The 25,818-nt window shown below is 63.4% G+C and overlaps 2 protein-coding genes across 2 annotated transcripts; both read right to left on the bottom strand.

Moving 5' to 3' along the window:
• Positions 1 to 527: 527 nt before the first annotated feature.
• On the bottom strand, positions 528 to 16,967 carry PCBP2 (poly(rC) binding protein 2). The gene is given in 18 exon segments (XM_055696407.1): positions 528 to 1,001; positions 3,776 to 3,945; positions 4,346 to 4,398; positions 5,425 to 5,463; positions 6,007 to 6,043; positions 6,045 to 6,080; positions 7,224 to 7,265; positions 8,044 to 8,109; positions 8,277 to 8,333; positions 8,335 to 8,364; positions 10,014 to 10,088; positions 10,612 to 10,740; positions 11,354 to 11,485; positions 12,944 to 13,060; positions 13,409 to 13,441; positions 13,539 to 13,562; positions 14,005 to 14,140; positions 16,827 to 16,967. Coding segments are annotated over 17 exon segments (1,146 nt in total). The 5' UTR covers positions 14,074 to 14,140; positions 16,827 to 16,967; the 3' UTR covers positions 528 to 964.
• Positions 16,968 to 17,633: 666 nt separating this feature from the next.
• AMHR2 (anti-Mullerian hormone receptor type 2) lies at positions 17,634 to 25,170 on the bottom strand. Its single transcript, XM_055697254.1, is given in 21 exon segments — positions 17,634 to 18,341; positions 18,449 to 18,784; positions 18,897 to 18,936; positions 19,691 to 19,998; positions 20,647 to 20,775; positions 20,849 to 20,927; positions 20,929 to 20,986; positions 21,383 to 21,392; positions 21,553 to 21,588; positions 21,591 to 21,710; positions 21,797 to 21,833; positions 21,835 to 21,912; positions 22,658 to 22,777; positions 22,779 to 22,883; positions 23,370 to 23,438; positions 23,440 to 23,480; positions 23,894 to 23,983; positions 24,336 to 24,453; positions 24,455 to 24,501; positions 24,998 to 25,085; positions 25,087 to 25,170. Coding segments are annotated over 21 exon segments (2,112 nt in total). The 3' UTR covers positions 17,634 to 18,222.
• Positions 25,171 to 25,818: the final 648 nt, after the last annotated feature.

Genomic DNA, 25,818 nt, shown 5'->3' with positions numbered 1-25,818 from the left:
AATAACCCCCACCCCAGAGGGGTTACAACCCAGTGAGCTGTTTTTTGGGGGGTAGGGAGGCAGCATATAAAGAGCTGAGCCCCCCTACAGTCCCACTGCTCCTTTACCAGTGGAACTGGGAACACTGGGTGGTGGCAGAGACCCAAGTGGGGGACAGCCGCTTTCACCCCTGTGAAGCAAAGGAGGGTCCCAGGTGGACGTCAGGCTGAGGGGGCAGGTAAAGAGGTAGAGACACCCAGCGGGGACACTGGTTTCCATTAAAGACCAGTTTGCAGGGTAGTGGGAAAAGGAGGGAAACCCCCCAAAATGCAGCTGGAGTATCAAAAAAGCCTCCCCCCTCCCCCCCCACCCCGGGGGAGGCTGGGTTTAATGCAGCCTGGGGAACCCCCTTCCACCACCAGCAGGAACCCAAACCCCAGCTGGACCACCTGGGAAGAACTGGGAAAGGGGGCAGGGTTCAATTAAAGACGGAGACAGGCAGATCCATTAACCAAAATATCCTCCAGTTTCTATTCACAAGGAAAAGCTCCAGTCCATCTTTTTATTAACTTTTTTTTTGAAAAATTTCCTGACATTACAGAACTAAACTGAAATGTTTCTCTTCCACTCTTACATTTCATGACAAAACAAACTTCATGAGCCGAAAAACAGGGGGTGTGGTGGTGGGGGGTGAGGTGGGGGGGGCAGGAGGAGAGAGAGAAGCTTTATAAAACTAAGATCTGGGGCTCAGCATTTTAACAGCTGAACAGAGAAAGGAATTAAAATGCTTGTAATTCAAAACAAAACAATTTAAACAAAAAACCAAAACAAAAAAAAAAACCAAAACAAAAAATAAACCTCATGAGTGGCCGCGGAGAGCATGGAGGAACCAAAAAATTTACAAACTAGTTAAAACCTGGGGCTGGCTGCTAAGGGACTACACAGATGGATGGTGAGGTGAGGCCGAGGGTCCGCGTCGGGGCCCCTAGCTGCTTCCCATGCCCCCGGTCTCCGAGGAGAGCCTGCAACGAAGAAAAGGGCGTCAGAGGGGACCCCGGCTGGGGGGGGGAACAGGAGGAGGAAGGATGGGGCGCAAGGGAGGAAAGGCTTCCCCGTGGGGAGCGCGCTGGAGGGGGGACAGTCCCCCAGGGAGGGAAGGGAGGAGGTTTCTGGGGTGCGGGGAGTTGCTTTATGCACAAGCAGCAGGGGAGATGCAGCAAGGAGGGGGGCACCCCCTGACTGTCCTCCCCAAAACAGAGCCAGGGGCTCCCTGGGGACTCTGCCAGGGAGGGCTGCGGCCGGAGCGAGGGCACCAGCAGGCTCTGCTCCAAGCAGCGAGGGCAAAGCTTTTGGGGTGCAGACACCCAGCAGAAGGGGGACGCCGAGGTGCCCTGGGCACCCCAGGGCGCAGGCAGGCAGGAATTTGGCAGCGATTCCTGCAGGGAAGGGAGAGCACAAGGGGCAGGGGGGGCTCTACCCCCACCAGGGACCCCCTGGAGAACAGAGAGGGAGGGGGGACACACGCACAATGCAAGGGGGTCCCCGAGCAAGCAGGGACAACACCAGCACCCCCAACCCACACAGAGCATCCCGGGGAGCTGCCACCTCCACGGCTCAAAGCTTCTCCCTCCCTGCAATTTTTTTTTTTTTGGGGGGGCACCCCAACCTGGGTGGCAGTGAACCCCCCCAGCAAGAGGGCACCCCATGAGGCCCCCTCCCCGGGGCTCAGCCCCCCGCCGTCGGCACAGATCTAGCAGAGCAGATTCTCACCGTGGCAACTTTATTACAGGTACAGACATTAAAGAGAGACAGGTGAGGCCGCGAGCCCCGTGGGCAATGTCACCAGGAATGCAATTAAATCCCAACTTGTTTATTCGGTAACGAACCCCCTCCCTCCACCCCCCCCACCCCCCTCCCCAAAACCACGATTGCAACCAAGCTACTAAAAAAAAAAAAAAAAAAAAAAAAAAAAGAGGAAAAGGAAAAAAAAAGCAACAGCTACAAGCTAGCAGGATCAAGAAGGAATCAAACAGATCACTAGATGCCGGGCTGGGACACAGGGAAAATAGTCTCCCAGCCAGCAAGAAAACTCCACTCTAAGAAACATCACAAGCTCACTTTGGAGTAAAAAGGAGGAGGAGAAAAAAAAATATTAAGAAAAAAAACACAAAAAGAAAAAGAGGAAAAAAAAAAATTGCTCTTCCAAGTCTCCTCTACGGGGTCTCCATGCTGCCACCAATCTGCTGGTCCTCTAAGGCCACAAGCAGACTCAGTAAGGAGAAAATCTCTGCTTTTCCGCTTTCAGTTTGTTAGTGACACATGGCACAGCTGGAGCGGAGGTACCCTTAGCAGCAGACACAACATTTAGAGCCAGGAGAGGGACAGGTTTCATGCCAAGCAGACTGGAGACACAAGGGGCAGTCGGAAGAGGGTTGGGGAGGCTGGCGGGTGCTTCGGAGGCCCCCGCTGTGGCGAGCGAGGGGGTGGTGGTGGAGGAGGAAGAAGAAGAAGGGGTGGAGGGTTGAGAGAGGTTGATGCTGAGGTGGTCAGGGATCGTGACGGAGGCTGCCTGGGAGGAGGGTTTAGCGCTTTCTAAACTGTAACAGAGGAGAAAGGAACAAAAAAAAAAAAAATACGGGTGGGTGGAAGGGAACACCACAAAAAAAAAAAGCACAGGACAAACAGCGTCAAATCGCACGAGCCGAGCTCGGGGAGGGAGGGAGGGAAGGAAGGAGCGGCACCCTCCAAGCCACACCGGGACCCCCCGCAACCCTGGGCCAAGCCACTGGCTCAGCAGCGAGGCCATCCCAGTGCCCCAGAGCCAGGCACCTCAACGCAACCAGTGTGGAGCAAGTGGCATGAGCCAAAGTAAAAATAATAAAAAAAAATAAAAAAAAAAGAAATCACAAGTGGCTTCTGTTCTGCTCCCCCTTGGGAGCAGGCTGGAGCTGCCACACCAGCCCAGCATCGACCCACACGACACGGAGCGGTCACAAGTCCCTGCACCAGTGCGGGGCTCTCCCAGCCACTCGCCTCCATCCAGAGCCCCGGGGGCTGAGGACCACGGAGGGCATCGCTCCCAGCCCGGCCCGTCGCAGGGAGCGTAGGACACCACAGCAAGATGGGTCTGAGCACGGGGAGCCCAAGCCGGGCCCTCAGTCCCCACTGCGGCAGCGCTCGCCGCAGCGTGCCGCATGGCGGGCAAGCGGCCAGGCCCCACGCAAGCCAGCCGTGCCCCCACTGGCGCTCGCCGGCCGCTCCCAGGTTATCGGAGCACAGCCAAGTGCTGCCAGCAGCACCGACCACTCTCCCTAGGATCACGACATTCCGCTGGGAGATAGCCAGGATCTCCGCCAGCCGGCCCAGGGGTGTCCCTCCTCTATCACCCCATGAAAAAGCCCTCGCCACGCAAGCGCCGGGTCGGAACAGCACAGCTCAAACTGCCGAGGGCCCGACAGGGCCAGGCACGGCTTTTAAGCGGCCGCGTGCTCCCCTCGGCCCCGTGGCCAGGCCCCTCCCCAGCCGGGTCCGTCACCCTACAGCTTCCCACAGACCAGGAGGCGATCGCACCAGGAAAATGGGACAGCAGGCACAGGGAGGGGGGAAAGGAAAAGGAGGGGAGGAAAAAAAAAAAAAACCAACAAACAAAAAACCAAACAACAACACAGGAGAGAAAACCCCTTCATTCCATGTGTCAGGGCATGAGGAAGGTCCCAGCCCGGGGAGCAGTACCCCACGGCACGGGCGTGCAGAGCCAGACCCCCGACCCACCGAGTCTCCTCGTCCAGAGACTTACCTGACATTAATTAGATACTGGGCCAAGCTAATGCTCGCTGCAGATCCAGTTATGGTAACCTGCCTGTCAGTAGATCCTTCCACTGGATTGGCAATTTTGATCTGCGCCCCAGACATCTGGCGGATCTCATTGATTTTGGCGCCCTGACGCCCAATGATGCAGCCAATCAGCTGGGGGAGGAAAGCGCCTTGTTAGCGGAAAGAGCCAAGCGTGTTAACCCGTCCTCATCCTCCTCCCTGCCCAGTGTCTGTCCTCCACGGGGACAGGGCTGGCACCTACTGGGGGGGGTTAAGGGGCTGAGAAGGGGGGTTCTGCCTCAGAGGTGGCTGCAAGGGGAGAAGGGATGCATGGCCACCAAGAGTGGTCCAAGGAGGCGGTTTGGGGTGCAGCCACAAGCCCTCCTGCAGCTTTGAGGCTGAGAACGGGCAGCCCCACACCCCATCTTGTTTGAAGAAAGGGGGGCAGATCCCGGTGACCCACAGGGATGAGGGGGCAGCTGCCTGCCCGCTGCCCACCAACCCTCCCTCCCCGAGGCGGGCTGGGAAGGAGGGACCCCATGTGCATACTCACATCATTTGGAATGGTGAGTTCATGAGAGGTGGTTTGAGCAGAGGCATCCAAACCTGTTTAGAGACAGGGAAAAGGCAAGAGAAGTTCAGGGGGAGGCGGTGGGATGGGGGGTGCAGCACAGACAGACCGGAGCAGTCAAGCCAGCATTTGCTGCCAGCTTCATGGCTACCTTGAAGACAATTAGAACAGGAGGGGAAGGGCAGAGCAAGCTGTGAGGTTACTCCAACCCTCCCCGCTGCTCCCCACACCTCCTCCCCGACCACCTGCTTCCCCCAGCTGGGTCACCCCGATTTCTCTCCCTCTCGTCCCCCTCCCCACGATATCACCACAGGATCTTCCTTCCGGTCAGGACAGTCCCAGAGCAGCGCGCTCACTGCAGGGGCTCCATGCGGGCACTCAGCTCTGCTGCCCACTCTGTTACCAGCTTCCAAGGGCTACGCTACCCCCCCTCCTCCTCCTCCTCCTCGCCGCCACGGCCCCGGCAGGGCAGTGCTATGCCGGCCGGCACGGGCGCTGCAAGGCTACTCACGCCTCAGTTGGGGCCAAGTGCATGTGCTAAGCGGATTTTTTTTTTTTTTTGCGTTTTTAATTTTTCTGCCCCCCTCCCCAGCTCGCTCCCTGCTACAGGGAGCAGCGGGAGCCTCAAGACCTCACCCCAGGGCAGGGGTGAAACAGCCTGGGGACACACCAGCAGCCAAGGCGGTTAACGGGGTGCTGTCCCCTCCCTCACCAGCGATTCTGTCACCAGCAGCAAGACGGGGCTCGATCCGCTCCAGCAACTCCTTTGGCAGGGGGAATCGCTCCCCCCTCAGCGCATGGTTGGGGAGGGTAAAGCGAGGGGGCCCAAGGCTTGCTAACAGCCTCAGGTGCTGGACAAGCAAGCCCTCCAACAAGTCGACTTCTGGGGCACGTACAACCAAGCCAGTCGGTACCCTCCAGCCCTTCTAAGGCTCCCCTAACCCCCCCCTTTCCCCTCCCATCCGTGCACAAAGGCGGGCAGCATTTAACAGGGAGAATGAGACCCCGGTCAGTATTAATACACAATAGAATTACTACAGATTTTGTTTTTTAATCATTACCCCAATAGCCTTTCACCTCTGGAGAGCTGGATTCAATGCCTGTTAAGATACAAGTGACAATGAGTTTGGCTGTCTCAAGTTTAGAGCCCCAAATGGGTATTTTTAGCCATCTTAGCAAATCTACAGCAAATTTGGTACAACTCAACAGTTGCCTGCTCAGGACTGGAGTAGCCGGAGGGGAGAGAGAGGGTGCTGCATGTTGGGGGGGGTCTCCCGGTGCATTGGCAGAGCTGTGGAGGATGGGAGTGAAGAGGAAGGAAAGCAGCACAGAGGCCCTGCCTGCTCGGTTTTTTTGGTGTATGGTTGGGGGTTCTTTGGTGGTTGTTTTTTTTTTCTCTACCCTCTGCGGCCCACCGCAACTTGCAGAGGCCGATACCAAGTCACCCCCAGAGATGTCGCAACAGAAGTCATTACCTGGCTGGGCTCAGCTCTGGGGGAACGTTTGGTTTTGGTTGGTTGGTTTTTTTTTTTTGAGAGCGCGAGACCCAAGCGGAGGCCCCGTTAGAGAGGAGCCAAGCGGCGGCTCACGGGGCTGGCCTTTGGCCCACGCTAGCGTACAGAAGAGAGAAGGAGTTTCCATACCACTGAATCCAGTGTTGCCATGAGACATTGGAAAGTGTGGACTGTTGCATTGCCAACTGGTGCAGCTTGGTCAGCTAGAGGGGAAAAAGAGAAAGAAAAAGGCTGATGTTAGCCATTTCCCAAGCCCGGGGGGGCCAGGACTCACAGCACACACATCAACACAGGACACTGCCAGTGGCACCGGGTCCCCTCCCCGGCCCCTCCGTACACGGCATGGCCCTCTCCACATGGAGAGGGGGGAAGGCGCCAGGCCAAGGTGGGCTGTGGGGGGCAGGGCTGCGCCCACCCCCTGGTGAAGCGAGGTATGAAAGGAGCTCAACGGAGAAAAGCAGAGAGGAGCAGGAGACGAGACAGCAGGGTGCTCACACCACACCATGCAGGGGAGTGGCAGGGGGGACAGGGGTGCCATGACGGGAGATGGGGATGGAGCCCGGCTCGGTTCAGCTGCCGGAGTAGCTCTTCTAGCCCAGCTTCCTTCTAGCCCTTCTTCTCCCTGGCCTGGTGCGTCAGAGCCGCCCCCCCTTGCTGGTCTAAGGGTGCCAGGAGCGGAGATCGGCCCCCCACTGAGCCTGCAACGAGCCTACAGGATGAACATGGGTGCCAGAGGATGGTGGTGTCCAACAGCAAGCTGGGACAGCGCCCGCGGGAGAGGCGGCCCCTGCCTGGGACTGTCACTCCTCTCACCAAACGGTCCCCCGACAGGCTGGCAGCAGCCTGGGCCGGGCCGGATCCAACCCCCCCCCCCCCGCGACTGCCACCTGCGACTGCTCGCTGGGCCAGCTGTCCCCTGCCCCAGGAGAACCACCATGACAGTGAACCATCATGTGCTGTTTTTGTTTTTCTCTTGACAGGCTGCGGGCCAAATTTGGGGGGGGGTGGAGGGGCAAGGGAAGAGCTGAAGCTGGTGTGAAATGCCAAGCCGGGGAGAGACGGGTTGGGGGGAAAAAAAAAAAAAAAAAAAAATTATATATATAGGAGGAGGGAAGTGTCAGAAAGAAGGTGGGGGAAGGAAAAAGGAGAGATCTGAGACCGGGTGAAGCTGGCTGCAGGAGGGCGAATTGAAGGGAGACAAGTTTTTTGGGGGGGAGCTCGGATCAGACAGAGCATTCAGCCCAAGCTGACGGCTAATGGCTCGAGTCGAGAAAGCACGGAGAAAATTTTGGAAGGGGGGAGGAAGAGGGTGGATTTCAAGACAAGAAGTTGTAAACAAAACTTACATCTGGCTGTGGAATGGCATACTGTCCTTGAATGGTATAGGCCTACAAAAGGAGGAAAACAGTCCTATTAACAACCATTGGACAGCCACCCAGGGACAGACAGATTTCAACTAGCCAGGAAGTCAGAGAGCCAAGGTGGAGAGTTCTCCGGGGCGAGGGAAGTGGGGCAGGGAGAGGCAGGGGACGGATAAATGCTGTAACAAGCAGTTTCTAGACGGGCGGTTACTCAAATTGGCCTTACGTGGCGGTTACAGGGAGGGAGTGGACAGTATGGTGCCGTCCCCCCCAAAAAAAAAAGTGGCAGACAAAAACAGAACGGCTGGGATCTTGATGAAGATGTATGGTGTGGTGGAGTCCGACAATGCTTCTAGCCCTGCGCCCCCCGCCTCGCCGACAGGGGAAGATCTCCAATGCCCCCGCCAGCCCTACTAGCTCCCCGGCCCCTCCTCTCCCCGGCCCAGCAGCCCCCCAAAAAAAAAAGTCCCGTTCTGAGTCCTCTCGTCACTTCCGCACGCCTAGGAAAACGTCGCCGGGCAAGCTAGAGGTAAATGCTGGAGCTGGCTACCAATGCTAGACAAGGCAAAAGAGAGGCATTCGGGGGGGGGTAACAAGGCTGAGTGCCTGACCTGCCACAATTCCATGTCTTGAGGTTAAGGGACAGCCACAGACTTCAGATTCCTCCTGAAGCTACCCAGAAAGGGCGAGTCACTGGCTGGGGCCTGGCTGGCTAAGGTTTGGGGGGGTGGGGGGGGCCGGGCAGGTGGGGGGTGGGTGGGATAGGAAGGGGAGAGGGGGGTACACAGCCTCACTTCCAGGTCACCGGAAGAACTGCAGCCCAGGCTGGAATTGGCCCAAGTTCGTTGCCATGCAGTGGCTGCCGGGTGGCCTGCGTGAGGAGAGGTTGGTGGGCTCAGAGTCCAGTTCCCAGTGGACAGGAGTCCACAGCACAAAAGCCACCGTTGACGGTTTTGGGGGACGGGGATGCCACCCTTGTTGGCAGTCTCAGAGAGGCCAAGGATTGAACGGGCCGTGGAGACTGAACTCCCCTCTCACCTCCTGAGGTGGTCCCTCCAAGTCAGAGTTGAGGCACATGGATGGGGCGGTGTGGGGGGTAGCTCGCACTGCCGCTGCTGTACCTGTCCTGTGGATAAATTAGAGGACTTCAGTCTCCAGGGCTGTCAATCCGAAACCTTCCGCTAACACCAAAGTCACATCGACATTAGCTCTGCTTTTCGAGGGCTAACCCTGCTCTACGCACGACTCTGAGCTGCAAAGACAGAGCGCAACACCACCGGGAGCGGGGCCGGGAGGGCTGCGTCGGGCTGGCCGCGGCCCTGGGCCAGGGGAGAGGGGTGGAAGAGAAGGAAGGGGGAGAAGAAAGGGGAAGGGAGGGAAGAAATGCGTGGCCGTGGGAAGCCTGCTCCTCACTGCTCTAACGGGGAAGGCGGCCGGCTCCCGCGCCACGGGGGGGGGCCACATGGTACGGCCCTCCGCTTGCAAGAGGCGCGGGGGGGCACAGACGTACCGGCCAGGCGCTTCCCCCGGGGTGCAGAGCGGCAGGAGAAGCTGTCGGAGAGGCGGGGGGGGCTGACCAGGTTCAGGGAGGGGGAGGAGGAAGAGGCAGGGAGGGCAAGGGGTGGGGGGGGGCCAAGGCGAGGAAGGGGACGGCAGCAGGTCCGTCCCCAAAACAAGCATGGCATGCCAGCCTGGTGGGGGGGCAGGGAAGAGCAGAGTCAGGCCTGGCTCTCGGGGAGGCCGGCGGCAGCAGCTACCCCTTTCCCTGCCTACAGAGGCCTCCATCGGCAATACTGGACCCTGCCTGCGCGGGTCCCCGGGCTGGCTATGGGCGCCAGGCCCTGCCAGACACCCCCGAGGGGTCTCCCTGACAGCAGGAAGGCAGCGGATGCGTTTGCACAAGTCGCTGTGTTTTCTCCAAGCATTACGGCAGCCCTGGGAACCGCAGGGTGGGGAACGGCTGACCCGCACCCAGGCCTCAGCCTCCTGCCTTGCCCAGTGGCCTGGATGGGACCGTGGGCGAGGACACCCAGCCAGCACCCCAACAGCCCCAACAGGGCCGGGGGGATTCAGGGCTTTACAGCAGACAGGATCCCAAGGGAGCCCTGTCACCTGTAAGCTGGCTCGGCGGCAGGGCAGCAGGGAGCAAGCAACTCCCCTGGATCAGCTCAGTGCAGGAGGGACTAAATCCCACATCACCTGATGGCTACTCCTATCTGACACCCTCCCCTCATACGAGATGAAGCCTTTCCACACCCCAACCCTACCCACAGCACAGGCTAAGCCTCTGCACCCCAAAAGCCAGCCCCAGAGAGCAGAGAACCCCCCCCAACCCTCTGGGCCGGTCACCCACAACAGGTCGTGCTGAGTCCTCAGAGCCAGCTGCAGGCAGAGGGGCAAAGCCTGGATTTGGCAGCTGGAGCATCGGCCTGATTCAAATCCCCCACCACACTGGGATTTTTATTTTTTTTTCCCCCCTCTGGTTAACTCCAGGACTGTTTGCCAGCACCCTCTCCTCTCCAGATCAGCCCTTTTACCCTCCCACCTCCCACCCCATCCCACCTCTGCCCTCTTCCATCCCTCAGTGAGCTCAGCGAGGAAGGCTGGGAGCAGGCTCTGGGAGGCCGAGGCCCAACAGAGCCACTCTCCGCCAGAGAAAGCGGCGTGGGTGACAGGCACGCAGAGCGGCTGATGTGCGCTGGCAGCGTGGCAGCTCGGTAAGACACCCCCTTCCCCTCCCCACCCTGCACCCCAGGAGCAGAGGAGAGGCCTTACCTGACCGCCTGCAAAGATGACGGGAGAGCTGGATGGCTTGGGTCGGTACGGGATGGTGACGCCCTTCGGGGGAGACTGGGTGACAGGCAGAGAGGAGAGGTTAGACACCAAGCACTGCTGGCACCAACAATCCCCTCCCTGCACCCCAGACACCAACGCTCTGCCTTGGGTTTAAAAATCAGCCATCTGGGAGGACGCAAAGCACAATCTCTTTCTTCCCCATCCCGAGCATGAGGCCAAGGGAGGACATGCGAGGAGCAGTGCAGCATGCGAGGGAGGCTCGGGACGGCAGGAGGCCACTGCTCAGTGTCACCATGCTGGGCAGCACGACTGGTCAGCACAGAGCCACAGGCGACACCGTTAGCTGGTCAGCAGCTCTAGAGGCCTGGCTCGACCCCGGTTTTAAGCAGCTCCAAGCCTCACCTGGATGAGGCTGTAATCCCCAGCTATCCCTTTATCCCCCAGCAGCCATTTCTCCGTCCTCAGCAGTTTCCACTCGCGAGGAGGGACGTGGCTTGCCAAGGGCAGTGGAGATTCCTGTGCGGCACGTGCTTCCCCCGGAGAAAAACAGGCCCATGGGGCCAAGGGGAGGCCCTACCTCAAGCATGACGACGCAGATCTGTTTGACGCACTCAATGATGGACTGTGGGATCCCAGCAATGGTGATGGCTCGCTCAGTTGAGTTGGGCAGCATGTCTCCTGCCACCTGGACCTGTGCCCCCGTACTCTGCAAAGTTTACGGTTAAAAATAGGCAGTCAGACCTCAGGGAGAGCTGTGACCTCAGCGACAAACCCCGCAGCTGGGTTATACATAGTCAAAACTGCCCCCCTCTCCTGCTTTCCCCCAAAATAAAGTCCTTTAATCCTAGCTGGAAATAATTTGGCCATCAGGAGCCCAGGGCAGGAGAGGAGGACCTGGGCTACAGCCTTTCCTGTAACCCAAGTCAAGCCTGTCTCCGCAGCCAGTGGAGCTGGGCAGAGTTAATCCACTGGCAGTCCAGAGCTGGCAGCGCCCAGTGCACTAAATGGCATTACTGAGGGCGGTGCAGGCCTGCCAGTGCATTCCCCCCTCCTCCAACAACTGGGAAAAAGCTGGGATGGGCAATCAGGAGCCCAGGGAAGTCGGGGAGCAACAACCCCTGCATCCCACCGCCAGGGACAGTGCTGGGAAGGGGAGGGTCTGCCCCAAGTCTCACTTTCACAAGCACTAAAAATACAAGGAGGTCCAAAACAGCCAAGTGGTGCCATGCGGCACCACCCAGAGCAGGGGCCAACCCAAGGATTCATCCCTGGGGGCACCTAGAGCCGGTGCATCTCTCCTCAGGGTGGCCAACACACACCTCTCTTATCTCTTTGATCTTGCAGCCTCCTTTCCCAATGAGGGAACCGCACTGGCTGGCAGGTACAACGAGTCGGAGGGTGACCGGGGGCCGGCTGGCAGCTGTACTGTTAGTCATGGAGCTGCTGATGTCCTGCGAGGAAGAGGAGTTACTCAGAGGGGTCAGCCTGGTGCACTGCCCTCGCCAGAATGGCACGCGGGTGGTGACGTGCCCGGCAGAGGGACAGGGAGGATGTCGCTGGCACAGACAGGCCAGGCCAAGGTGACCCCAGGGCACTCTCAGTCCCATTTCCCAGACTTTGTTAGCTGCCCAGAAACAACACAGCCACGTCTTGGGGAAGGATGAAGGCGCCAAGCTCTGTCATCTCACTGACAATGGGGGTTTAACCCCCACTGGCCCAGTGCAGAGGCATCGGCTGGGTCACACTGCAGCCAAACGCGAACGGGCTGTGCCCATGTTGGAGTGGAACAAGTGGCTGGAGGCTCCGTGTGCCCACAGCTCCCAGCTCAGCACGGAGCCTCTTGTCGTAACAGGGGATCAAGGCAGGAGCAGCTCCAGGGAAAACAAGCCCAGCGCTGATTACAGCGGTCATGTGCTGGCAGGGGGAGGGGAAGGCACAAGGCCACGGCTCAACTGACCTACTAAAATAAAAGCTTTTAACTCCAAGCCCAGCACTCTGAGCACCAGCAGCCAGGAGCCACGCTCAGATGGGGAGCCCTCAGAGGACTCCAGTGCTCGGGGTATAGCAGGAACAGCTCCAGGCTCAGCAGCCTTTTAGGTGGCAGCGAAAGCAGAGGGGCACCAGGTCAGATCTGCCAGCACTGGCTCATCTCCTTCCACGGAAGGGCCCCAAATCCAAAGGGCAACAGGATTTCTACCCCCACAGACAAGGCGAGGGCCACGGAGTTCTGCCTCACACCAGGCAAGGAGCGCTCATGCCTTCCAAACAATGCAGAGCAGGATGCAAAGCTCCTTGACAAGACAATCCTGAGCAGGCTCTAACGCCCACAGCCAGGCTCCTGGTTATTTAGAACCAACATTCCCTCTGGAAGTCATCGATTCAGTGGAACCAGGGGCACAATGCAGCTTCTCCTCCAGTGCCATGCAGCTGCACCCCCGGGTCCCCTCCTTGGCAGGGCTGGAGATGGCACCGAGCCCCGCTACCCACCGAGGCGTGCCAAAGGGGAAGCAGCACCAGGAGGATGAGCAAAGCCAAGTGAGTTTCAAAGCCCTGTTCTGTTTTAAGCTGTTTAACCTGTGGCCACAGGGTGGTTTTGGCCTGGGAAAGTCCCTGCAGGGCTCTGGCACTCGGCAAGCAGTCACTTAAGGATGGCTGAGTGCACACAGGGAAGTGTCCCTGCTTGGACCTTGAACCTGCTCACAGCTGGGCAAAGATCAGGCCCCATGGGGAAAACACCACCAGCCCATGCGGAACAAGCCCATCCTGCTCCTCATCCTCAGGGAAAAGCTTTCCCTCGTGCTCCAGACATCCCCCCACCCCCACACACTCTGGGGCAAATTTATCCAGGGAGGGGGTAAAGGATGACTGCAGGCAGGGCAGCACCGGGGGACTCGAGGCCGCAGACACACCTCTTCCAGTTTGTCAATGATCATTGCAAAAGCTTTGAAGATGGCATTGGTGGGTCCAGCGAGGGTGATGATCCTTTCGGGGCAGTTCCCTTCTGAGATGTTAATGCGAGCACCACTCTGCAGGAGGAAAACGGGCAGACATCAGGGCTCCCGGCCCCCAGCTCAGACCCCCAAAAGCAGCAGCAGGTCCACGTGCCCAGCTGCGTTCTGCATGGGGCAGCCAGGGTCCCCCAGGAACCCCCGCTGGTGACGAATCCTCCCTCCCTCCCTCGGCTCCGGGCAGCCATCTTAGCCCGCTCGGCTTCCTGCCCGGCCCTGCCTACACCTCCCAGCATGCCCCGCGCCGCGGCTCCCATCTGCTGCCGGTGCCGCTGCCCGCACTGCCTGCAAATTCCTTTTCAGGCCCGCGCAGCCGCGGCCCCCCCCAGCTCCCCGCCCCGACCCTCCCAGCCCCCCTCGACTCACCTCCTCACGCATCTTCTTCACCGACTCTCCTTTCTGTGCAGGGGGAGAGAAGGGAGAGGCGTTAGCGTGGCTGTGCTGGGCGGTGAGGGGGGAGAGCGATGCAGGGCAAGGGGGTTTGTTGCTCACTTACCTTCCCAATGATGCTTCCCACCTCCTGGGATGGAAACAAAAGCAGCAATTAGTCAGTGCTTAAAAACACTCCCGGGAGTCCCAAGCTTAAACAACTCCCTGCTACAGCCAGAACAAGTTCCTCTGCACCTCAGATATGCCCCCCAAGCCATTTGGCCACCTCTCTCCCAGCTGAGCCCCTCTATCGAGTCACTTCCACCCCCCTGAAGCTGATATTTTTATTGATGCATCAGGCTTTTAAAGGGCGGCCTCGCTCGTCATGAGATATCCAGGAGCCGGCCCAGTGCCAAGGAGCACATTCCTAACACCGCTGCCTAATGGCTGCAGTAACGACGCAGCTCCAAGAGGTCCGACCGACGCCGCTTTACTGCCATGGAAGCACCCAGCCTCCCTCCGGGCTCCCAGAAGGGCCACCCCCACGTTGGGCGAGGTGGCGTCAGTACAAGCCACGTCCCATGGACACGTACCTTTCCATGCATGAGTAGTCGGATGGTGAGTGTGACATTTAAACCACCTTCAATGACACCAGTGTCCATCTTGAGCTGCGTTGGGTTGAGTCAGGCTGCGTCAGTGCTCAGATCTTTGGTCACTGGTCGAGCAGAGCTACAAATGAGAGGGATTGCATTTGAGGAGCTGTGCCAACCCTCCCTGGCCAGTTTCAGACCCATTCCAGGGGGCCTGAAGCCCCTCTATGCTTCTTCTCTCCTTGAATATCCCCCTGGCAGTTTTAGGGCCACACTCCTCTTCAAGTGGCGATTAGGAGAGCTGATCCATGATGGTTCAGCTCCCCAACAGGCTGCTCCTCCTGCTAAGGCATTTTCCAGAGTGGACGGGCTAAGCTGACACTATCCCGCCTCCAGCTGGGGCCATACGGGTCTCACTCATCCCCTGCCTCTTTCCAACCCCGCTGCTCACAGAGGCTTTGCTTACAGCTCCAGAGAACTTGCCTCTGCTTGCGAGCCCCATACCTTAATCTAGATTACAAGCTTTCCTCCGCAGCTGCGTATAGACACACACGCCAGACAGAGTGACCGCCCCGCTCCCCTTCAGTTTAACCTGCTTGAGGAGCCAGGCTGTTGAGAAAATAAAAATATATGAACTTATCTGTGGCCTGAACCTGCGGGGGGGAGGTCTTTCAGACCAGTTTCCAAGTTGATTTACTCAAACCTGGTAAGGCCACATGAGCACACGATCAGGTTTCAAACAATCTGCGGCCGAGTCGAAAGCAGTTGCAAAACACAACTGGCCACCAGCTCAGCTAGTCAGCCGTTTAACTTTAAAAATAAATTAAACTAAATTTTAGCTCTTGTTTTTAATCAGTCCAGTTGATCACCACCCCATCAAAGTTTAACCATGCCCCAGGAAAGAAGAAGCCAGGGTGAGGGCAGGGGCATTAATCTGGCAGGGGACCATGCCAAGCAAGCAACGCTGCCATGCTCTGGGTTAATGCTCTTTTAAGGGGAAAGCCACTGGCACTGAAGATTTCCACCCACCCCCCCACCCCCAGCGAGGAGTTATGGCCTCCATAAAACTCACACTGACATCCCATCAGATCCAAAAAGGCGCTTATTTGCCTAGTTTGGAAAGAAGGGCTCAGGATCCGAGCCCAGCAGCAGTAGAGTGAGGAGGAAAGTCTAGACCCAATCCCACGAGTTGGTTGTTTACGAGCTTCCCGGTTCACCGGAGGTGGCGGGAGCCTCGCTGGCACCCGCCGCCGTCTCTCTGGCTCTAAACCCACTCCTCCTCCCACCAGTTCAGCATCCCAGCTCGCCTTCGTTAGCATTAATTTGCTTTCCTGGCAGCGGTTTTGCCAGTCAAACGAGCTTGGGTTGGTTACGGGGCTGCCTCACAGCCCGCCGGGGACAAAAGGAGCCGACCAGACCTGCCAGGGGGTTACGCAAAGGGAGAAGCGAAGCCGTGCGGGGCAGGCCAAGGCCGGCGAGTAGCCATCGCTCCAATCCAAACTTGCTGAGAGGCTCTTCCGCAGGGAAACTTCCCCCAAAGTTCTCCTTACCTCCATCCGGCAGCCCTGCCTGCCCCCACGGGGCACGTGTAAGGCCCAGCCCCTGCCCACTGCCTGTACTGGGATCAAACACCCACCCGGGGCCTCCCCACTCAGGATCCTGGCCCAAAACTGGAACCATTATGTGGGGGGAACCAGTTGCCAGGGCAGTGAATTGGCTCCAAAAGTAGCTTGTCCCTGAGGCGGAAGGAAACGTGGCTCCACCACTGGCTCATCCCTGTGGCGGAAGTCAGGGGGGGATGTGAAAAAAAAGTCCGGGGCTGGAGATCCCGGCTCCAAAGCGGGCTCCTTGGCCCGCGGTGGGATGAGGGAGCACGGACCAAACCTCCGGGCTGGGACTGAGCCTCTGAACCAGGCCCATCCACAAAGCGGGGTGAGGGCAGGGGGTCCCCACTGCCAAGATCGCAGCTCAAAACTGGCCCCAGACCCCAGCAGGGGGAACAAGGGCCGAGCCCCGGGAGCGCGGCTCAGTCCCAGCTCGGTCCCGAGGAGCTGGGGAGGCGGCTCGGGACCCCCAACCGGGCCTGGGAAAGAACCGGCTCCGGGGCTCTAAAAACACCCCAGCAGCCGCGGCGGGGCGAGCCCCGGCCGGGGATCGCGGCCCCAACCCGGGCAGGGCCGGGGGGCAGAGGAGGAGACCCCCGACCCCGAGGCGGGGCCGTCGTCCCAGCCCCGCGTGTGGGGCGCCCCCCCCTCGGGCGGCAGCGTCGCGAGCCAAGCCGGGAGCAAAACAACTCGGCATGGCGGCAAAGACAGGCTCAACCGTTAAAAAAAAAAAAAAAAAAAAAAAGGGGGAAAAAACCGAAAAAAAACCCACAAAAAAGGCAAAAAAAAATTTCCTCCCCCCCCTCGCGACCGCTCGGTACTGACGGCGGGGGGTGGCGGCGCCATGTGACGCACGCTGCTCCTCGGCCCCCCCCCCCCCCCGAGTCCCGGTTCCCGCGGGGGGGGGGGGGGGGGGGGGCGGGGGGCGGCGGGGAGGGGGGGAGGGGCAGCAGCGCCCCCCACCCCCACCCCCCCCCCCCGCCGGCGGCGCGCGGCGCGCGCGCAGGCCGCGGCCTAGGCCGCGACTAGGCCGCACATAGGCCGCGGGCTGGCGTGAGGGCGCGGCCGACGGCGGGCGGCGCCGGGCGGCGCGGGGGCGCTACGCGAGGCCGCGGCTCGGCTGCCGGTGTAGAAGTTGGCGCCGGATGGCGGCGGGAGGGTTCGGGAAGGGGAGGGGGGTCGGCGGGGGGGGGTGGGGGGGGGGGGGGGGGTCGGGCCTACCTGGAGCGGCGCCGGTAACGGCAGCAGGAGAAGGGCGCTCCGGGCGGAGCGGGAGGAGGGAGGGCGGGGAGGAGGGGGAGGGAGGTGGGGGGGGAGAGGGAGCGCGCCGGGGCGGGCGGGCGGGATGGCGGCGGGAGGCGGCGGCGGCGGCTGCTCCTGCTGCGGCGGCCGCGGCGGGTCTGGGAGGGGGCGGCGGGAGCGGCCCGATTTACACCCCGCCCCGACCCGGAAACGGACGCCGCGCACCAGCGAGGCGCGGCGGGGCGGGGATAGAGAGGCCTCCCCCCTCCCCTCCCCGCGCCCCGCCCCGCCCCGCCCCGCCCGGCTCCTACCAACGAGGCGGCGCCCCGCGGGTAGAGTGGCCACGCACGACCGCAGCGCCGCCGGCACCTCGGAGGACTTGGGGAGGGAAGGGTTATGGGGGGGGCAACGGGGCAGGAGGGGGCAATGGGCGGCCATGGGGAATGGGGGGCAATGGCGGGGGGGACGACCGGGGACGATAAGGGGCGAGGGGGAAGAAGGGGAAGGGGTGTAATGGGGGAAACGGGGGGCAATAGAAGGGAATGGGGGGCAAAAGGGGAGGGGGGCAATAAGGATTGGGGGCTGGAGGGGGGCAAGGGGTAATAAGGGGGGAAAAGAGGGAAGAGGGGGTAATGGAGGGTCGGGGGGCAATAGGAGGGAATCAGGGGGCAATAGTGACACGAGGGACCATGGGGGGGCAGTTGGGGGGGCAGTTTCCCCCCCCAGGGGCTGATGGGTGCTCATGACCCCCCAGCCCCCAGTGGCACGAAGGAGATGCTGACACAGTGGATGTCCCAGGGCTTTATTGGGGGGCAGCAGGGGCACCCAGCACCCTCAGCACGGGGCGGGGGGGCACCCACGGGTGGGGGGACACAGGGTGGCACAGATGGACATGGGTGGTCACACGTGGTCATGGTTGGTCATGTGTGTCATGGATGGTCACAGGTGGACATGGGTGGACATGGGAGGTCCCAGGGGGACACAGGTGGTTACGGGTGGTCCCAGGTGGTCACACGTGGTCATGGTTGGTCACACATGGTCATGGATGGACACAGGAGGTTCCAGGTGGACATGGGTGGTTCCAGATGGTCACACGTAGTCATGGCTGGTCACATGTGGTCATGGGTGGACATGGGAAGTCCCAGGTGGACACGGGTGGTCATAGGTGGACACAGATGGTCATGCGTGGTCCTAGTTGGTCACAGGCAGTCACGGATGGACAAGGGAGGTCACAGGTGGTCATGGCTGATCCTGGGTGGTCATGGGCACGTGGTTGGGCACAGGAGGACACAGAGGGTCCTGGGTGTTCACGTCTGGCCACAGATGGTCACAGCACCCAGGAGGACACGCATGGGCATGGAAGGACACGGGTGGGTCACAGGAAGACGCAGGTGGTCACAGGTGGCCACAGCAGGAGGTGGGTGCTGGGTGGTGCTGGTGGCCTCAGTCGGAGCTGCTGGAGGAGGAGGACGACGACGACGACGATGAAGAGCGCTGTGGGGGGACAGGACAGCCATGAGCACCCCGGGGTGGGCTGGGGGGCACCCCCCCATGTCCCCCATGTCCTGTGTCCCATGTCTGTCCCATGTCCCCCTCCTCACCTTGTGCCTTTTCTGAGCCTTCTTCATCCTCTTCTTCATCTTCTTTGCCGCCTTCTTGTCCAGCCCGGGGGGGGTATGGGGGGGGCACCCCGGGGTGGGGGGGCTGCAGGGTAGGGGCACCCTGGGGGGTCCCATGGGGCACAGGGGGGGCCCCGAAGGGGCCAGGGGAGTCCCCGGGGGGCATGGGGTGGGCCCCGAAGGGTATGGGGGGGTGCCCGGGTCCCCCCAGAGGATTTGGGGGTACCACCGGGGGGGGGTACACAGGGTTGGCAGGGTGGGGCTGAGGGGGGCACGTGGGGTTTGGGGGGTACACGGGGTTCAGGGGGGGCGGCTGCCCTGTGGGGAGGAGAAAAAAGAAAATTGAGGGGGGGATCCAGAGCCCCTCGCTGCCCCGAGGGGGTCAGGGCAGCCCCCCCACCACTTTGAGGGTCCCTCCCCCCCCCCTTACCTGCACCAGGGTCCCACATGGCAGCTGGCAGCTCCAGGACCTGGGGGGGCACAGGGGTGAGTGGGGGCCCCCGAACACCCCAGGAGGGGTCCCTGGGGACCCCCCCCGGCTGGATCCAGGGGAGCAGAGGGGGGCAGAGGGATATTGCAGGGTGCGGGGGGTGGCTGGGGGGGCTCAGGGGTCTCTGGGGTCAGGGCCTGCAGGGTCGGTGGCTCAGGGGATTTGGGGGTGCCGGGGGGAATGGGGGATGCACAGGGGCTGCGGTGGGGGGGGCTGGGGGTGCAGAAGGGACAGGGGGTGCACAGGGGCTTCAGGGGGGATTTGGGGGGTCACAAGGGGGACCTGGTGGTGCAGAAGGGGACAGAGGGGTGCAGGGGGAATCTGGGGGGGTGCCAGGGGGATTTGGGGGCGCAGGGGGGTGCCAGGAGGGTGCAGGCTAGATCTGGGGGTGCACAGACGGAGTAGGAGAATCTGGGGGGTGTTGGGGGTGCCGGGGGGAATTTGGGGGTGCTGGGGGGGGTGCCGGGGGGGATTTCGGGGTGCGGAGGGGTGACAGGGGGGTGCAGGCTAGATCTGGGGGTGCACAGGCGGAGCAGGGGGGTCTGGGGGTGCCGGGAGGGGAGTTGGGGGGCGCGGGGGGGGGTGCCGGGGGGAGTTGGGGGTGCGGGGCGGTGCCAGGGGGGTGCAGGCCGAATCTGGGGGTGCACAGGTGGAGCAGGGGGGTCTGGGAGTGCCGGGGGGGAGTTGGGGGTCCCGGGGGGGAGTTGGGGGGTCCCGGGGGGCTCCGCTCCCACCTGCCGCCTGCGCTCCGGCCGCGGCCCCGCCCGAGGGTACCGGGGGGGGCGGGGCGCCGAGTGGCTCCTCCCGGGGGCGGGGCGGGGGCGGGGCGGGGGCCCTGCCGGGCGGGAGCGCCCGCCCCCCTGTGCCTCAGTTTCCCCCCGCACGCCACCCTGCCGGGGGGCGCCGGGGGGCGGCGCGGGGGCGGCTGCCAAGCGCTGGAGCCGCTGCAGCGCCCGCTCGGCCGAGAGCCGCGCCTCGGGGTCGGGGTCCCAGCAGTCCTCCAGCAGCTCCGGCAGCGCCCCCCCGGGCTGCGGGACCCCCGCTCAGCGCGGAGCCCCCACGTGGGGAGCTCCGGGAAGGGACCCTCACGCCAGGCATGGAACCCCCAAACAGACCACCCCTCCCCACCCCGAGCAGGGGGCACCCTCGGTGCCCCTGGGGACCTGGGCAGGGACCCCCCCAAGGCAAGGGCACCCCCAGGCACCCCTGGGACCCTCTGGGCTGTCGTGTTCCCCCCCAGACAGGGGAACCCCAGGGCACCCTGGACACCCCCCAGCCACAACTCCCAACACCCTTGGGTACCCAGGCAGGGACCCCCCCAGGGTAGGGACCCTCCCCAGACACCCCTGGGCACCCCTAAACACCCCTGGGTACCCAGGCAGGGGACACCCCCCCCAGGCATGGGCACCCGAAGGCACCCCGGGACCCTCTGGGCACGGACACCCCGCGTCACCACTGCCCATGGGCACCCACAGCATCCCTGGGCACCCAGGAAGGGACCCCCCAAGGGTAGAGACTCTCCCCAGACACCCCTGGGCACCCCCAAACACCCCTGGGTACCCAGGCAGGGACCTCACCAGGGCTGGAACCCCCCCAGACCCCCCCAAACACCCCTGGGCATCCAGGCAGGGACCCCCCTGGGGCAGGACACCCCCCCCATGGGTGCCTGTCAGGGCTGACCTGGGGGGGCACAGTGCCAGGCGGGGGGGGATGAGTGGCCGCCGCCGCTCCTCCACGGCCAAGCGCCGGAGCTGGGCACCCGTGGGGCTGGCACCCAGCTCCGCCTCGTACGCCAGCCGGAATGCCGGCACGGGTGCTCCTGCGGGAGAGGGTGGGGGTCAGTTGGCATGTGGGGGGTCCAAGGGAGCAGGGGGGCACCCATGGGTGCTCACCAGGGCTGAGGGCCTGGCAGCGTGAGAGGATCTCCCAGAGGAGCAGTGCCAGCGCGTAGACATCCGCTTGCCGCAGCGCCCCGGCCCCATGCCCGCAGGTCCAGGCTCTCATCCAGGATCTCGGGTGCCAGGTACCCGCTGGGTGCCCGCCTGCATGCACAGGCACCGGGGTAAGGCTCGCACCAGGCCCGTGCATGCACAGGCACCAGGGCAAGGCTTGCACAAGAGTCGTGCTTGCATGAGCACCAGGTCCCAGCCTACACCAAGGCCCCATGTACCAGGGTAAGCCTTGCACCAGGACTGTGCTTGCACATGCACCAGGGTAAGGCCTGCACCCAGGTGAGGCTCGCACCAGGCCCGTGCATGCGTGGGCACCAGGGTAAGGCTTGCACTAGGGTGGTGCTTGCACGTGCACCAGGTCCCAGCCGGCACCCGCAGCTGTGTGCACATGCACAAGGGTAAGGCTTGCACCAGGGCCATGCGTGCATAGGCACCGTGGTGAGCCTTGCGCCGTGGCTGTACTTGCAGGTGCACCAGGTCCCAGCTTGCACCAGGGCCGTGCGTGTGCTTGCCAGCCCCCCCAGCACTGCGCCTGTCCTCACACATGCACGAGGGCTTGGCTTGCACCAGGGCTGCACTTGCACACGCACCAGCAGTGTGAGGGGGTCCCATCCCCGCCCCACCCGTGTCCCTGTCCCTGTCACCCTTGCGGATGGGCATGGCATGGTGGGCGCCAGCCTGGGCACGCGGGGTGGCAGCGCCAGAGCCAGCCCGAAGTCACCGATGGCACAAGTCCCGTCCTCCCGCACCAGCACGTTCTGGCTGCTCAGGTCTCGGTGCACCACACTGGGCTTGTACAGGCCTGGGGGGGGGGGGGAATTTGTGGGGGGTCACCAGAGGGGGACACCCCTGCAGAGGCTGGGCGGGTGCAGGAGCGGCTGCACTCACCATCGCGCCACAGCTCCTGGTGCAAGAAGGCGAGGCCTGCGGGCGAGGGAGAGCGCCAGGCGCACGCTGCCGGCCCACGTCCCCACGTGCTGCCCCAGGAAGTGTCGCAGGGAGCCCTGGGGACACGCGTGGGGACACACGTGGGGACACAGGGCAGCCGCCCCCCCCCATCCATGCACCCAGCTGCCCCCCGCTGCTTGCGGGGGCACCCCGTGTTCTGGTGGGTGCGTGGCCGTGGCACGGCCTGTGTGAGCACCCCCAGCAGCCCACGCACCACCCTGTGCACCCCAGAGCACCCCCGCTGCAGCCACAGGCACCCCGAGCACCCATGCACCCCCAGAGCACCCCCAGCACCCCCTGCACTCCCTGTGCACACTCGTATGCACCCTGAGCACCCAGTGTGTGCCCTGAGCGCCCCCAGCCCCCCATGCACAACTTCCCAGCACCCTGTGCACACGCGTGTGCTCCCTGAGCAACCCATGTGCACCCTGAGGACCCCCGGAACACCATGCGCACCCCTAGCACCCTGTGCACACCCATGTGCACCCCAGCACCCCCATGCACGCTCCCCCCAGCACCCCCATGCACACCCATGTGCACCCCCAGCCCCCCATGCAGAACCTCCCAGCACCCTGTGCACACCCATGTGCACCCTGAGGACCCCCAGAACACCATGCACAACCCCTCAGCGCCCTGTGCGTACCAAGTGCACCCTGAGCACCCTATGTGCACCCTCAGCAACCCCAGCACCCCATGCACGCTCCCAGCACCCTGTACACACCCATGGGCACCCTGAGCCCCCCCCACACACCCATGGGCACCCCCGGCACCCCGTGCCCCCCCCCCCCCCCCCTCACTCACGGCGGGGTACAGCTGGAGGACAAGGAGCCCCCCATGGGCACGAGGCCCGGCCGCCCGCGTGCCCAGCAGCCGTGCCACGTTGTCGTGCTCCATCAGGGGCAGCCCGTGCACGGCTCGCTCGGGCTGCGAAGCGCCCGGCCGCCCCGGCCACAAAGGCCTTGATGGCCACCGGCCGCTGCTGTAGGGTGCCCTGCCACACTGCTGAGAAGCGTCCGGCCTGCAGCACCTGCCGGTGCACACAGCACCCATGGGTGCCCATCATGACACCCAGCGTGTCCCCGCTGGGTGGTGGGATCCCATCCGGGGCTGGGTGGCCCCAGCTCCAGGGACAAGCAGCTCTGGGCACCCATGGGTGACCCCCCGGAGCCCCAAGCTCCTACCCTCAGTGCTGGGCACCCACAGGTGCCTCCCACTCCTGAGCAGCCCCAGATGCCCCCGTACCCAGGGATGCCCCCGCACCCATGGGTGTCCCCAGGCACCCCACACCCAGGGATCCCCAGGCACCCATGGGTGTCCCCAGCCCCAGGTACCCCCTCACCCAGGGATCCCCAGGCACCCATGGGTGTCCCCTAGCCCCAGGTGTCCCCTGGCACCCCACACCCAGGGAGCCCCAGGCACCCATGGGTGGCCCCCCCGGGATTCCCCATGGGTGTCCCTCAGCCCGTGGGTGCCCACCCCATGGGTGCCCCTCGTCCCGCAGGTGCCCTGTTACCTGCAGGAAGCGCAGTGCAGGCAGGTCTGGGCTGGGGGGCTCTGGGGCAGCCTCGATCCCCTGGCACCCCCCGGGGTGGCTGCTCTGCGTGGGTCCTTGCCCATCGCAGCCCTGGCACAGGGACATGTGGGACACAGGGACAGAGCCCCCCCCCCCCCCCCCCCAGGGACCCCCCATAACCCGGGGGGACCTCGGGACACCAGAGACTCTCAGGAGCCCCCCCACCCTGGGGACAGGGGGGATGTGGCACCCTGGGACCCCCACACACCCAGGGACGCCTGCATCCAGGGGGAAACCGGGGACAACCCCCCCGGGCACCTTCCTCCCAGGGCTCCCCAGGACACCAGGGACCCCCCCTGCCCCAGGGGTGACATGATGCTTGGGGACACCCCCACCCTGGGAAACCTGCACCCTGGGGACACCAGGGACGCAGCATTTGGAGACACCCACACCCAGGGGGCACAGGGTAGGGGGTGGGCTGTGCCTGGGGGTCCCCACATCCCACCCCATGTCCCCATCCCTACCGAGGATGGCCAGGCAGGTGAGGAGGAGGAGGAGGAGGGGGCCAGCACCCCACAGCCACAGGGGCCCCACAGCCCCCACAGGGCCGGGCACTGGGGACAGAGGCTGCAGTGACACGGGGGCCCCCCCACGCCTGGTGGGGACGCAGGTGGCCGGGTGTGTGGCCCCCTTTTGTTTGGATCGCACAGGTTCCCCAGTCCCCTATAGGTCCCAGGTCCCCCCGATGGGTCCCCCAGTCCGCCCCCCAGGTCCCCTATGTGTCCCAAGTCGCTCCCCCCCCAGGCCTCCAGCCCCCCCATGGGTCCCACAGCCCACTAGGTGTCCCCTGAAGGTCCCCATGGGTCCCCCCAGTCCCCCATGCAGCCCCAGCCCCTCTCCCCAAGCGTCCCCCAGCACCCCCAGCCTCCTGGTGGATCATATCCAGCCCCCAGTGCCCCCCAGCACCTGGGCCATGCTGGGGCCCCCCCAGCCCCGTCCCTGTCCCGCTGGCGTTGCCGTTGCAGAGGTGGCCGTGGCAGAGGCAGACGAGGACGGCACCGCCGGGGGGTCCCGCGGGGCTGGGGGGCGCAGGTGGGAGAGGGGCAGGTGGCCCCCCCACCCCCCCAGCAGCCTGGGGACACCGCAACCGTCACTGGGGCACCCCCACGGTGCTGGCAAGGGGACCCCCAAGCCCAGGGAAGGGGCAGGGGGCCAGGCTGGACCCCCCTCCCCAGGCCCCCCCCCGCAGCGCTGCTCCGTCCCAGCGCCTCTGTAGCTGCTTCTCAAGGCCAAGGTCAAGCGCAGCAGCTGGGAAGGGACCCAGGCTCTGGCCTCCCAGCACCTCCCCCCGGCCACCAACGGCCCCTCAAGGCAGGATCAGGCCCCTCTATCCTGCCCCAGCCCCTTCTGCCCCCCCCCCCCACTACCCTCCCAGGGCAGGATCAGGCCCCTCTATCCTGCCCCAGCCCCTTCTGCCCCCCCCAGTACCCTCCCAGGGCAGGATCAGGCCCCTGCCCCTCTCCCACCAACGCTCCAGGACAGGATCAGGCCCCTTCTCCCCCCCCAGGGACAGGACGAGGCCCCCCCATATCGGGATACATCCCCAGGGGGGTGTGGGGGGGTCTCACCCTGCACCAGCGCGTGGCTCTGGTTCCAGATGCCGATGCAGCACTGGCCGGGGGGGCAGCGGACGGTGCCAGCCTTGGCCCCCCCTGGGGCCCCCCAACCCACCCCGCACGCTGGGATGCTTGTAGGAGACGCAGCTGAGATTGTGGGGGCCTGGGGTGGGGGGGCAGAACATGGTGATGATGGCTTCAAGCCGCGCCCCCCCACCCCCCAAAAATATCCTCCTCTCCTCCCCTCCCACCCCCCAACAACCACCAGCAGCACCCTAGGGTGGGGGGTCCCCGGCACCCACCTGGTGGCCCCGGCGCCAGCCCCATGGGTGCCTCCGGCTGCAGGAGGGAGCTGGCAGGATGCGTGCGGGGGCCGGTGGGAAGAAGAAAGCAGGCCCTGGCCGGAGGCAGCCCCCGGGGAGGAGGAGGAGGAGGAGGAAGGTGCTGCCCCCGCAGCAGGGAGGAGAACAGGATGGGGTACCCTGGGTAGCAGCCACCCCCACCCTGCATCACCCAGAGCCCCAGCACCCCCCCCAAGGCACTGCCGCCCCCCCAGACTGAGCACCCTGCCTCAGTTCCCCCCCTCCCGCCCCAGCTCTACCTGGTGCTGTGCCTCAGTTTCCCCACCCGGGACAGACAGCGCACCCCCCCCCTCCCCCCGGGCCGTGCTCCCCCAGGTGACCCCCCGCAGATCTCCAGACAATGCCAGCGACTCGTGTTTATTACAAAAAGAAATCGTCATTCCCCATTTACAAAGGAGCCCCCAAAAAACTAACATTTTAATCTAACTCTTTTGTACAAAAAAATAGCACTTCGGGGGGGGGGCGGGGGGG

Source organism: Falco cherrug, chromosome 19 (assembly GCF_023634085.1).
Source record: "Falco cherrug isolate bFalChe1 chromosome 19, bFalChe1.pri, whole genome shotgun sequence".
Lineage (NCBI taxonomy): Eukaryota > Metazoa > Chordata > Aves > Falconiformes > Falconidae > Falco > Falco cherrug.
This window is presented reverse-complemented; position numbering and strand designations above follow the sequence as displayed.